This window comes from Sphaeramia orbicularis, chromosome 1, assembly GCF_902148855.1.
Source record: "Sphaeramia orbicularis chromosome 1, fSphaOr1.1, whole genome shotgun sequence".
NCBI classification, from domain to species: Eukaryota; Metazoa; Chordata; class Actinopteri; order Kurtiformes; family Apogonidae; genus Sphaeramia; species Sphaeramia orbicularis.
The window spans coordinates 7,889,210-7,903,333 of record NC_043957.1 but is presented as its reverse complement, the minus strand read 5'-3'; the positions used below and the strand labels follow the sequence as shown (position 1 = coordinate 7,903,333).

General features: G+C 41.7%; 1 protein-coding gene across 1 annotated transcript in view; it reads left to right on the top strand.

Moving 5' to 3' along the window:
• Nucleotides 1-13,883, top strand: part of sorcs3a (sortilin related VPS10 domain containing receptor 3a) — a 300,707-nt gene extending 286,824 nt beyond the window's left edge. The window contains exons 22-27 of the mRNA XM_030146568.1: nt 197-309; nt 5,734-5,865; nt 6,071-6,170; nt 10,896-11,001; nt 13,122-13,282; nt 13,758-13,883. Of these exons, the coding sequence (XP_030002428.1) occupies nt 197-309; nt 5,734-5,865; nt 6,071-6,170; nt 10,896-11,001; nt 13,122-13,282; nt 13,758-13,837 (692 nt within the window). The 3' untranslated portion in view covers nt 13,838-13,883. The remainder of the gene's footprint in view (nt 1-196; nt 310-5,733; nt 5,866-6,070; nt 6,171-10,895; nt 11,002-13,121; nt 13,283-13,757) is intronic.
• The last annotated feature ends 241 nt before the right edge of the window (nt 13,884-14,124 follow it).

The following is a 14,124-nucleotide window of genomic DNA, read 5'->3' as shown; positions in this document are numbered from 1 at the left end:
AACAGACATCAACAGACCCTGGTAGACCCCTGTAGACCCTGGTAGACCCCAACAGACATCAACAGACCCTGTTAAACCCCAATAGACCCTGGTAGACCCCTGAAGAACTCCTCCAGATGTCAGTGAATGAACTGGTTCTCCTCTGACTCTGGTTCTCCTCTGACTCTGGTTCTCCTCTGACTCTCCTCCTCTACAGAGTTCTTCAAATCTCTACTTTTATCTTTCTCTCCGAATCTGGACGAGTTCAACCCTGACATCCCTGAGTGGAGACAGGATGTGGCCCGGGTCATTAAGAAGGCTCTGCTCCAGGTAGGTCCGCTAGGTCCTCTAGGTCCACCAGGTCCTCCACGTCCTCTAGGTCCTCCAGGTCCGCTAGGTCCACTAGGTCCTCCACGTCCTCTAGGTCCTCCAGGTCCTCCACGTCTTCTAGGTCCTTCAGGTCCTCCATGTCCTCTAGGTCCTCTAGCTCCTCCATGTCCTTCATGTCCTTCATGTCCTCTAGGTCCTCCAGGTCCTCCACGTCCTCTAGGTCCTCTATGTCCTCTAGGTCCTCTAGGTCCTCCACGTCCTCTAGGTCCTCCACATCCTTTAGGTCCTCTAGGTCCTCCACATCCTTTAGGTCCTCTAGGTCCTCTGTGTCCTCTAGGTTCTCCACATCCTCTAGGTCCTTCATGTCCTCTAGGTCCTCCAGGTCCTCTAGGTCCTCCATGTCCTTCATGTCCTCTAGGTCCTCCAGGTCCTCTAGGTCCTCCTCTTCCTCCTCCTCTTCTCCCTCCTCATCAGAGGTTCTTTTCTCTCTCTGTCTTTCTCCTCCCACACAGTTCATTTTCCTCTGTTGTTTCCTCCACAGTTTAATGTCACTTATCACCTCCTCATTCCTCCTTTTTATCTCAGACTCTAAATCACCTGTATTCATTTTACACCTCTGTCTGTTCAGTCCATTAAACACAACTACTATTGATACTTTACTGTCAGATCCTAGTGGGAGCAGATGGAGTTTAGGTTATAGAAAAACACAAAGAATGATTGAATTCATTCAGAGTTTGGATTAAACCTCTGAGTTGGCATCATATTAATATCATGTAGAGAATAAGATACATACAAACAATATATACACAAATAAATATACAAACAAGGTATACAACATATATATATATATATATATATATATATATATACACATATATATACACATATATATACACATATATGTATGTATATATACACATATATGTATGTATATATGTATATATATGTATATATATATATATATGTATATATATGTATATGTATATACAAACAATATATATAAACAAATTTATAGAAATAATATATACAAACAAATATACAACATAAATATACAAATAATATATACAAACAATATATGCAAATATAAAAATTTGGAGTTGAGAGTATTTATAGGTTATTATGATCGTATTTGACTGGTCTGACCCACTGCTGATTAAACTGGTCTGTATGTGGAACTTGAACTAAAATGATGAATATCTTCAGTGTAATTGTTGCATTTCACAAATTCATCCCACGGGCTGGACTGGACCCTTTGGTGGGCCAGATTTGTCCCCCAGACCACATGTCTGACACCTGTGTCTTAGACTCTCCACTTCCTTCCTGCAGAGTATTCTTCTCTCACTCCCTCTGTCCTCGTTAACTCGCGGGCTTGACTGGAGTCGAATCCACTGCACTTACAGCGGTAAACGAGACATAAAGTGAAACTGAACAGCAAAGATAAGAACGGCAACAATCTCAACCGCAAAACAAACTCAGGACCCGAAAGCACAACTTCAAAGAAAATAAGCAATGCACTAAAATCATTGTGTTTACTTGGGAAATGAGGCGGGCGCTGCGGTAATCAATCACAGCGTCTGGCAGGCGGGTCCGCAGGGTTTGAACGGGTCATCAGAGCGAACGAAGGCCAACGGGAGGTTGGCGAATGTGAAGACAATCAGGTGCATAGCAAACCAATCCAAAAGGAAAAGGCAGCAGAGAGGTCGGTCAAGCAGATAGAAGGCAAGTCCAGCACATTCACGGAGAGTCTGGAACAAGTGCAAACGGGCCAATCAGTGACGGAAAACAACGGACTGAGGCCCAGTCAGGGTCTAGAGGAGACGCTATTGGCTCACTGAACTCTGCTGACATGAAAGGTTGGAGTGACCCTCAATCTCCAGGGAAGTCCAAGCCCCAACAGAGACCAATGCTTCGTTTCCACTACGTGGTATCGACTCGACTCAACTCGACTCGGCCTTTTCGCGTTTCCATTACGAAAAAGGACCTGGAATCTGGTACCCGGTACTAGTTTTTTGGTATTGCCTCCGCTGAGGTTCCAGGGCTGGGGACCAGATACTAAAATTTGACGTGTAAACACTGCAGACCACTGATTGGTCAGACAGTTGTCTCTGTGACCCGCCCTTTTACAAAAAACAGATGCAGAGGTTTAAAGTAAATATAGCGGTAGGTGAATCCACATGATGACAGCCCAAAAAACTACACCATGGTTTGTCCCGGAGGTTCAGATGTAAAAATTCAGCATGAGCTTGATGAGACAACACGCAATGAGCGAGTTTATCAGCAACTCTGAGCAGAAGTAATGCACTGCGTCGCTATGACGACCAGGTACTGTAAAGTGGGTAGTATCCTGTAATGGAAACGGTCTGGAATAGGACCTGGTACCAGAGTCGAGCCGAGTCAAGCCAGTTCCACGCAGTGGAAACGCAGCACAAGTTGACCCCCCATAGACACGCAACTGGCCTAGAACGACTGCAACCGGAGGGCAAGGCCTCGAGTGGAGAGAAAAATATACCGAACCACTCAGGAGGATGGAGGGGGGGCGTGGGGGCGTCCAGCCACAGGGAAGCCGACATGATGTGGTCTTCAGCAAGGTTATTATCGTTGACGAAAACTAACAAAATAATGAAAACTAGCATTGTAAAAATATTTTCGTTAACTGAAATAAATAAAAACTAGAATTAGAAGAAAAAATGACAACTAACTGAAACTGTATTGTGTGTTTATAAAACTAACTAAAACGGATAAAAACTGTGGATAAAATTCCCTTCGTTTTTGTCTTTTTCAATGTTGGATTGATATGAAATCGATTTATTTCTCTCAAGCAATTTTAGCTAGCGGCACCATACGACACTTGATGGTCCATCACTTGTGGTTTCCAGTCGTCTTCTGGTCCCCACTCTACCTGGAAACATGGAGACTAAAACTGGGAGAAAGCAGCAGAGTCCTGTCTGGGATTTATTTGAATACGACGGAGAAGAAGATAAACAAGTGTTCAGAGAACGCAAACCTCCGCCAACCACCCTGAATGGTGTGCATGTGTGGATCGACTATTTCTTTTTAAATTAAACAGTTTCAAGGTTGTTCCATACAGCAGAAAAAGTTGAAGCTTGGTACCAGTCATGTATGTCAAATTATATTAAATTCCAATCAATATTTGTTGAGTTATAATGAAAAATGTGGTAAATGGGATTTTCAGTGTTAAATGTAAATGTCCACAGAGTCCACATTCCACAGTGGATGTGGACAATTTTGTGCCAGATACAAGATATTGTTCTAAGCTACGGGTGGATCAAATTGGAGGCTAATCGCAGTCGTTTTGAATTTTTGATGAATTTTGGGAAAATTGCTCCATGATGAGAGATAGGGAAATTGTAGATTTTGTGACCTTGCTGTGACCTTGAACTTTGGCCTACTGGGACCAAAATTGAATGGGTTGGTCCCAGGGCCTAGGCCTATCTGTGGATACAATTTGGTAAAGATGGTTGGAAGAGTTTTCCTGTAAAGTTGCTAACAAACAAACAAACACACAAAGCAAAGTGATCACAATACCTCCTGGAGGAGGTAAAGATACAAAAAACTAAAACTAAACTTAAACCTAAAACCTGCTCTAAAAACGAATTAAAACTAACTAAATTAGAGAAAAAAAAAAGTCAAAACTAAATCAAACTAATGAAAATCCAAACTATTAGAACCTTGGTCTTCAGCAGGACATCGGAGTTAGAGGTGTTCCAGGAGAAGCCATGGACACGACAGACCCAGATCAGAAGATACACAAAATAGGTGGAGCAGAGGCTGAGGTGGAGGCAGAATATCCAAAGAGGGTGGGATCAGTCTTGGAATAGACCCCCCCCCAAAAAAACCCTCGAGAGAATCACGGTCTTAATGTTTTTCAACCCAGGCTGATGACAACAACAATCAATTTATGTAGAGTGTCCACCTGGAGTTGAGTATTTTATAGATTGAGAGTTCATTCGTTCATTCATCTTCTGAACCCGCTTTATCCTCACTAGGGTGGCAGGGGCGGAGCCTATCCCAGCTACCTTTGAGTGAAGGTGGGGTTCATCTTGGACAAGTCGCAAGTTCACAGCAGGGCTGAACATAATAGAGACGAACAACCAACCACTCACATTCACACCTATGGGCCATTTACATTCTCCATTTAACCCAGTGATTTTCAACCTTGGGGTTGGGACCCCACGTGGGGTCGCCTGGAATTCAAATGGGGTTGCCTGAAATTTCTAGTTATTGATAAAAAAACGTAAAAAAAAAAAAAATCAAAACATACAAATAAAAATTTACATTATATAGCCTAAATATCACCTAAAATTAACGTTTTATTTGCAACATAGTATAGCAAACTATTACATGATCAAAAACAACTTAATTTTTGCAAAAAAAAGTCTCCGTTTTGAATGCCTGGGGTCGCCAGAAATGTTGTGATGTTTAAGGGTTTAGGGTTAGGGGTTAACCTAACCCTAACCTACTCAGACTCCATACAAATGTTCCAGGAGAACATGTGAGGACGCTTGTGTTTGTCATACCAACTCGTTTGCTTCAGTTGGCTCTTCTCAGTCTTAGCGGCAGTATTTGATACGTTCCTCTCAGAGTGTTTAAACTGTGCTGAAGATGATCCCCAACTTCACAGCCTTTTCCACATAAAGAGCTGAACACAACCACTTAGTTTCCAGCAGAGACTCACTGAAAGCCAATTACACCGACGAGAACGGCAGCACGTAATGAAGTTCTGTTAAGAGCAAAAAAGGAGCATTTCAGGGAACGTTATAAAAAAACACTGCACATGGGGAGGGTTGAAAATGAAGGGTTAGAGACCACTTCAGACCAAAGTTATTATCGTTAACGAAAACTAACAAAATGACGTAAACTAGAATTGTAAAAACATTTTCGTTAACTGAAATAAATAAAAACTATAATTAAAAGAAAAAACGATAACTAACTGAAATTGTATTGTGTGCTTACAAAACTAAAACGGATCAAAATGATGGATAAAATTCCCTTCGCTTTCGTTATTGTCAACGTCAGATTGATATGAAATCAATTTATTTTCCTCAGGCAAATTGTAGGCCCCGCCCACACTGGCTTCATCTACTGTCTGACACCAGTTAGGCCCCGCCCACACCGGCTTCATCTACTGTCTGACACCAGTTAGGCCCCGCCCACACCGGCTTCATCTACTGTCTGACACCAGTTAGGCCCCGCCCACACCGGCTTCATCTACTGTCTGACACCAGTTGGGTCCCGCCCACACCAGCTTCATCTATTGTCTGACACCAGTTGGGCCCCGCCCACTAAATACATCATCACTGTTTACCAACATCCAGATGGTCTGCAGAGTTGCAGTTTCAGCAGAAGGTCCCATGGTTGTCCCTGTTGGAGCTGAAGGTTCTGTTTGGTTCTGTTGGTCCACAGGTGTCGGACTTCCCAGAGGATCAGCTGTTGGTGGCAGTGTTCCCTGGAGTCCCAACGGCCGCAGAGCTCTTCCTGTTACCGCATAAGAACCAATCAGAGAGCAAGAAAAAGATGGAGGAGGAGCTGGAGCAGGTACAGAGCATTATGACGGGATGGTGACGGTAGGAACCTGAAGACATGTGAAGGACGTTTGTAAAGGAACTGTCACATGACCTAAAGGAACTGTCACATGACCTAAAGGAACTGTCACATGACCTCAGCTAGACCAAGAATCTGAACCAGTCAAACAACCCTGATTGTGTGTGTGTGTGTGTGTGTGTGTGTGTGTGTTTTCCAGGTATCTGATGTCATCGTAAATGCCCTGAACCAAAATCTGGTGGAGTTTGAGCTGAAACCTGGTGTGAGGGTGATCGTCTACAACACACAGTTAACACTGGGTAAGACTGAGGACACACACACACACACACAACATACACAGTAAACACTGGGTAAGACTGGACTGAACCCACAAACAACACACACTGGGAATGGACCAGTGTGTCAACAAGAGTGTGTGTGAGTATACACACACATACATACATACACACATACATACATACATATATTTATATATACACAGAGAGAGAGAGAGAGAGTGTTATTGACTGAAGTCTTGTGTCATAAGTACAGATTACAGACAGGATAGACGGTGGAAAAGTGGCAGAAGGTTGATTTTTCTGGTGAATCATCATCGTCATCATCATCATCATCATCTGTAAATGCTGTAGAAGAGCCGATAGAACCCACATGGACCCCAGACTGACCCAGTAAACAGTCCATGTGCTGGAGTTAAAGCTTCCATCAGTCAGAAATGATCATGTTTTTTCCAGTCACCAGGACTTCATATTCTGATGTTCTTGTAGCATGTTTGTGTGTTCAAAATCAAATATATGTATAGTTTCTACATTATTTACGTATGCGACAAGACTTTTGTCTGAGTAAAATCTGACCTTTCTGTCCTAATTACATGATAAAACTCTGTGACTGTAATTTTTCAACAATAATCCTGTTCTAGAGGCTTTGTCCTTTTATATAAACCATCTGTGATTCCACCTGATCTACTCCCAGTCCAGTTCTTCATATTTGTATGTAGGACTTGGATAAGACCAGGTTTTTATCTGGGGCTGGAGGAGTCCACCCATTAGATTAGATTAGATTAGATTAGATTTATTACATTAGACTAGATTATAACTATAACTTGGCTAAACCCAGTCTTTTCTGGGGGTCTGTATGACAGACTCCACCCATTAGAATTCGTGCCATTCATCGCCCGACCTTGTCCTCCACTTCATCCTCCTCTTCATCCCCATCCTCGTCCTCCTCTTCGTCCTTGTCCTCGTCCTTCTCTTCATCCTCATCCTCGTCCTCCTCTTCGTCCTCGTCCTTGTCCTCCTCTTCATCCTTGTCCTCCTCTTCGTCCTCCTCTTTATCCTCGTCCTTCTCTTCATCCTCATCCTCCTTTTCATCCTCATCCTCCTCTTCATCCTCATCCTTGTCCTCCTCTTCATCCTTGTCCTCCTCTTCGTCCTCATCTTTGTCCTCTTCTTTGTCTTCATCCTTCTCTTCGTCCTCGTCCTCCTCTTCGTCCTTGTCCTCCTCTTTGTCCTCGTTCTCCTCTTCATCCTCGTCCTCGTTCTCCTCTTCGTCCTCGTCCTCGTCCTCCTCTTCGTCCTCATCCTCGTCCTCCTCTTCGTCCTCGTCCTCCTCTTCGTCCTCTGTGGGAGAACTCATGGATTATGGAACAGGTTCCATTTGCAGTGGAGCTCCTTCAGATGTGGATCTTTAATGTGTGCCATCAAACCGCTGAACATCTGTTCCATTTCTTTTAGAGCCGTCCAAGCACTAAATGAGTGTTCAGCTGACGATAATTATGTTGAGTATTAAGTCCTTGACTCAGATTACAGTGGAATTTGAGGACCAACCCAGACTTCAGATTCCAGAGGGTTTTGGTGACCCTTCACAAACACACCTGCTGACAGAACCACATGGGCTTTGAAGTTAATGGCGGCTCAGGGACCTCAGTACTGAAGTAGATGTTCAGGTCTTGGTGGACCTGGTCCTGGTCCTGGTTCGGGGTGCAAGAAAATATCGGTTCTGCAATATATCATGATATTTCATTTCACAATACTGTATCGATATTAAAAAGTACTGTATCAATGTTTTTAGGTATTTATTTAAGTGCAGATATTGTGGAGGTTTATTTTGTTTTTCTTTATATTTTCTTTATTATTATTTAACACTCTTTTATTAAATAATGTTCGTTCCTTTGTTGGGATTGAACTAAAATACTGTTCTGATGTTAGTTCTGAACTAATAGAATCTGAACATGTGAACAGGATCTGAAACTGTAATGTCTGTAAAACAGAATTTCAGTTTGAATGCAGGAATATTTTTGTGATATAGCATTAGATCCTGTTGGGATCAAATAAAAATAAAAATGTGTTCAGTATTTGTGCAGATTTCTGCTGTAATTCAATTCTTCCAGGAAATAATCCTTTTTAAAAAAAAAGAAAGAAACAAAAAATTGCCTTTTTAACAGTATCATGATATATTGTGATATATTGTATTGAGATCGTAGTATTGTGATTTGTATTGTATCGCCAGATTCTTACCAATGCACAGCCCTAGTCCTAGTCCTAGTCCTGGTCCTGGTCCTGGTCCTGGTCCTAAACCTCTGCTGGACACATCTCACATTCAATTGCTTGACTGGTTTTATTGTGTCCTGGGTGTCCACAGACTCAGAGCTGTGGACTGGGTCCAGCTCAGTGCTGGTATGTGAGGGTGCAGGTGGATCATCTGGGTCCACTTTAGGGTGCAGGTGGATCATCTGGGTCCACTTTAGGGTGCAGGTGGGCCATCTGGGTCCACTTTAGGGTGCACCTCCAAACTAAAGGTCCAAACAGCCTCCAGCTGATGGAGCAAAGGTCAGTGTCCAGCACCGTGGTCTGAGCTGAAAGACAGGGACAGTGTGGACACGCTGGGAAGTCCAACAGGATCGTCCTGCAGCCACACACATTTATGGAGTCTACAAAAAAATAAACAACAAACAAACAAACAAACATGATGGTGGAATCCTTCTGGGTCAAATCATCTACTGTGATATTAACTATAGGAAGAACTTCATGTGCATTTAACCTCCAACCAACAGAACAAAATTAGATTAGACTAGATTGGACCTTTTAATGGGTTGGACTGGACCCTTTGGTGGGCCGGTTTGGACTGGACCCTTTGGTGGGCCGGTTTGGACCCTGGGCCGTATGCTTGACCCCTGTGTTTTAATGGCCCCGCCCACTGGAGGTCTGATTGGTCTAATGTGACCCTTGAACTAACATGGCTTTGCTGCTGTTTCATGTTTGTGTAACTAAAGTATTTTAAGATTGCTGAAGTGTTTCTTTTTTCTTGTTTACTTTATGTCTATTCATAACATGTGAGAAAAATGTCAGAACCATAGGCAGTACATGGCTGAAACGTAATATTTTAACAACAAAAATACAACAACCCCCACCTTATCTCAAAAATGGTTTGATCCATCCCATCCGTCCCCCATTTCCTCAGTTCAGACTGAGCGCTCCACCTGTACAGAGCAGTGCACAGGCGCTGCCTTCCAGAGTTAGGGTATGGTAGTAGTGGAAGTACTTGGTGTAAACCAGGACATGTGACACATTTCTGTACTTCTACCACTGAATACCAACACATTATTATCATCACCAGTCCCAAATTTTGCTGCATTGAAACATAGATCACTGTTTATGTTGTTAGGTGGGAGTTAGCTGATGTTTTTAGTAGCTAGGAAATGTTCCATGTGGTTCAGTCCTCTGTTTGAACTCGACTGACAGAAGCTGCTGTTGTGTCATGTGTTAATATTAAAGATGTTCATATTAAAGACAAGGTGTTACTGACTTTATCTGACTGGATGTGCATTAACTCCTATTTTGTGTGTGTGCGTGTGTGTGTGTGTGTGTGTGTGTGTGTGTGTGTGTGTGTGCGCGTGCAGACAGCCAGCTTCATCATGAACGTATGATTGTTTTTTTTAATAAAAATTTTAAAAGATCCAGATTCAGGTTAAATTTTAAGATCAACTCGTGTAACTTCATTTTCCACAGCAACCAAATATTCTGTTACAGTGATATTATAAGTTGAATAAATGTACCAGTTTATATTTCTTATTAGATATAAAACACGTTGTTTGGTTATTTTTGCCTTTTGGTTTAAGCACAAAGAGAGAGAGGGGAGCAGAGACACTGAACATATACACTGGTCTACAGTTTAGAGAAATGATCTGCCTCAGATTAAATGTGTTAAATGTTACATATTTTAATCAGATTAATTGGAAAACAAACGACCAAAGTGCTGGTTTGCTGATGTTTTGACAGTATATGATAAAGTGTCGTTCCACATATATGTTGGTTTCTGTCCATTTAGCCAACAGATGTCTCAATGTTCCACTGATAGAACCTGTACAGTGAACGCATTGTCATGTGCAGACAGTGTTTGAAGTAGATCTGGTCGATCTGACACTAATATTCCTCTGGAGTTAAACCCATTCTCTCGTATGTGTATATGTATAGGTATAGGTATAGGTATAGGTAGAGGAGCTACTGTATCAAAATGGAGGATTGTCTTCCACCAGCAATTAGAGTCAGGGTATATTTCTTTAATGATTCCAGTCCATTCCTCTTTTGCTGTGGCTCAGCATTTAAATAACTTTGATCAGATTCGATGGTTTAGTCACAGAGTTTCTCATACCCAAAAAATTTTATGCTTTTCTTTCACAAATGTGGGAACGATGGTCTGAAATTGTGTTAAAATGTACAAAACAGTGAAATTTCTCTTGCCTGTCCAGGCAGCACTCTGGGTGTTCAGCCCCCTGAACCTCTGATCCTAGAATCACCCTGTGTGTGTTTGTTGTTCAGCTCCTCTGGTGTAACTTCCTGTTGTGTGTGTTTGTTGTTCAGCTCCTCTGGTGTAACTTCCTGTTGTGTGTGTTTGTTGTTCAGCTCCTCTGGTGTAACTTCCTGTTGTGTGTGTTTGTTGTTCAGCTCCTCTGGTGTAACTTCCTGTTGTGTGTGTTTGTTGTTCAGCTCCTCTGGTGTAACTTCCTGTTGTGTGTGTTTGTTCTTCAGCTCCTCTGGTGGACTCCAACCCCAGACACAGTAGTTCTGCCATGCTCATGCTCCTCTCGGTGGTCTTCCTGGGCCTCGCCGTCTTTCTCATCTACAAGTTTAAAAGGTACGAGTGCACTTGTGGTCCACCTGCTCCAGTCCTGGACTCTGTATCTATTAACACGTCATTCATTATTGATGACACCAGATGAGCTCCGTCTGGACTCATCAATTATACTGTGATATGTGTTTGGAAATGTCATATATATGTGTATACATAAACCCCCCAGAGGTTCCAGGCCCCCCCCCAGCATCATTCCGATGCATGAGGCACATGCACCGATTGGTGATAAAAGGCAGAGAAGCGGTCGTTAAATGGTTTAATATGCAGTTGCTGTTCGGCGGCTGTTATTTGCTGAATAAATTATTCATACTCCAAATGATTCTGTTGAAAAGTGAAGGAAATGGAAAAGCTGTCATTAATTATGGATATGAATTTTTCCCATTAGTCTAAAGAGGAGGCATTTTTCAACAAATCTCATAGTTGACAAAATGGAGCAATTAATAATCCAATGAATACTAATTAGAATCCCATCGGATAGTGACTAAATAAAGATGTATCTTAGTTATAAATACACATGTCAGAGGGACTCACCCATTAATTAGTTAGTGGTTCTAATTAAAGCCAAATGTGAATGAGAAACACAACAGGACTGTTTTCACTTCACACATTCAAAACCAACACTTTGTTTATTAGATTATATTTAATGTGTATTTTGTCCTGAAAACATCAGTTTTAAATCCAGTCTTTATCCAAATGTTGACAAACTCAGATCTTTTCCCTGTGTTTCTACTTTATATTTTTAAGATTTTCTTCTTTTCTATGTTCTTCAGAGTCCTTTAACCCTTAAATGTCCATATTTGGGTCCAGATGACCCACTGAGGTGGTTCTACTGTCAGATCTGTGGAATGTGAAAGTTAGTATTTCATATTCCAGGTTTTCCTCAAAAACATGTTATTGACATCATGACTTTAATGTGTTTAATTGACCTTTTGCAGGTTTGATGTAACTGTAGTTTTTGTTTTACTACCCTAAAGTGTCCATATTTGGGTCCAAATGACCTGCATTTATTTACAGGAGAATTCCATCTGAACCTTTGATCCATTCAACAGTAAAACCAAAGAACTAATTGAATGGACGTGGACGTTGGTCTGTTACTGTTATATACTAATGATTATAGATTATATATACTTAAGTTTGCAAATTTTCAGAATAAAAAAAATTAAAATAGTTAAAATGTGTAAAAAACAAAAATATCCAAACATGAAATCATTCTTTTTGTGGACAAAATATAAAACAGATCATTATTTTTAACCTGACAAAATGACAAAAGTGTCCTAAAAACCCACTGGTTCTAACCCGGGTCATGTAGACCTGTTCATGTCAGATCCAGGTCCAGACTCTCAGACCTCCAAGGGTTAATCTGACTCCAAATCAGCTGATCTGACATCAGCCTCATGAGTTTAAAGTAACAGAAGAGTCATTTTAACAGCAGCAGGAGGGATACGATGGTCCAGAACCTGGTCCAGAACCTGGTCCAGAACCTGGTCCAGAACCTGGTCTAGGTAGATGGTATCTGGTCCAGACCCTTGTCCGGTTCTTGTAGTGTCTCTGGTTCTCCTTCTCTGTATGGTGACCCTCCTTCAGATGTTTGAGGGTCCAGACCCTGCAGGTCCATGGACCACCTGTTTTCAGAGATCTTCATTAATGCACCCGTTTCCATAGAAACCACAGTCAACCTTTGACCCCCTGTGGATTCTGTGTTTGTCTTGTTTCATTTATTTCACCTGATGCAGACTGTTTTCCATATTGTTTACACTGAGTGACTGAGAGACTATTCTGTTCTATTCTATTCTATTCTATTCTATTCTGTTCTGTTCTGTTCTATTCTATTCTATTCTATTCTATTCTATTCTATTCTATTCTGTTCTGTTCTGTTCTGTTCTATTCTATTCTATTCTATTCTATTCTATTCTATTCTATTCTATTCTATTCTATTCTATTCTGTTCTGTTCTGTTCTGTTCTGTTCTGTTCTATTCCATTCTGAATGGGAAAATCAAAGTTCCATCTTTTCCCATTGTTTTATCTTCTGTATGTTCTAGTTTTTTTTTCGTTCTGTCCTTTTTTATCTTCTTTTTATCCTGTTTGTTTGTTTGTTTTTTTCTGTCCTTTTGTGCGTCTTCAGAAAAATCCCTTGGATCAACATCTACGCTGAGGTGAACCAGGAGAAGGAGCAGGAGATGATTGGCTCGGTGGGCCAGGGCCAGGCCACGCCCAAAATCACCCTGAGTGAGTTCTCCACCTCCAAAGAGCTCATGGACAAGGACCTGGACGCCAGGGTCCAACGTAAGTGGACACATGTCCTCAGACTGCCTGAGCTGCAAAGGGAGGGCCTTCAGGTCTTTCAGATCCTTCAGGTCTTTCAGGTCCTTTAGGTCCTTCAGGTCCTTCAGGTCCTTTAGGTCCTTCAGGTCCTTTAGGTCTGGGTAAATTACACAATAAGGGTCACAACTGTAGAGGACAGGATAAATTATACAGATTATAGATCTACAGATTATAGACATACAGATTATAGAGCTACAGATTATAGATATATTATTCAGATTATAGATCTACAGATTATAGATATATTATTCAGATTATAGATCTACAGATTATAGATATATTATCCAGATTATAGATCTACAGATTATAGATATATTATTCAGATTATAGATCTACAGATTATAGATATATTATTCAGATTATAGATCTACAGATTACAGACATACAGATTATAGATGTCCATTTGATGTGCCTGTCTTTGTCCTTTGTGTTTCAGGAGGAGTGGGCGTGGCCTGTGGAGGAGTGGGCGTGGCCTGTGAGAGCATCAGGGAGATTCCAAACTGTACTAGTGTGTAAAGAACCAGAGCAGGCGTTCGTGTCCACAGTAAAGTATCCATATGTGGGGGGGGTCAGTGAGGGGGGGGGGGGTGTTCTTCTTCAGTTTTTGTAATCCTCCACACAGCTGATGTGAATAGTTTTCTAAGGGACCTCATTTCTACAGACCTGCATGGATGTGTGGTTCATCTGCGTCCACGTGGAGGACAGACTGGACAGACGGATGGACAGTGGGTTGGACGGTTGGACGCTGAGGACGTACGTTCTGTCCAAATGTGTGAGGAGGAGTTGTGTACATTTCTAAGGAG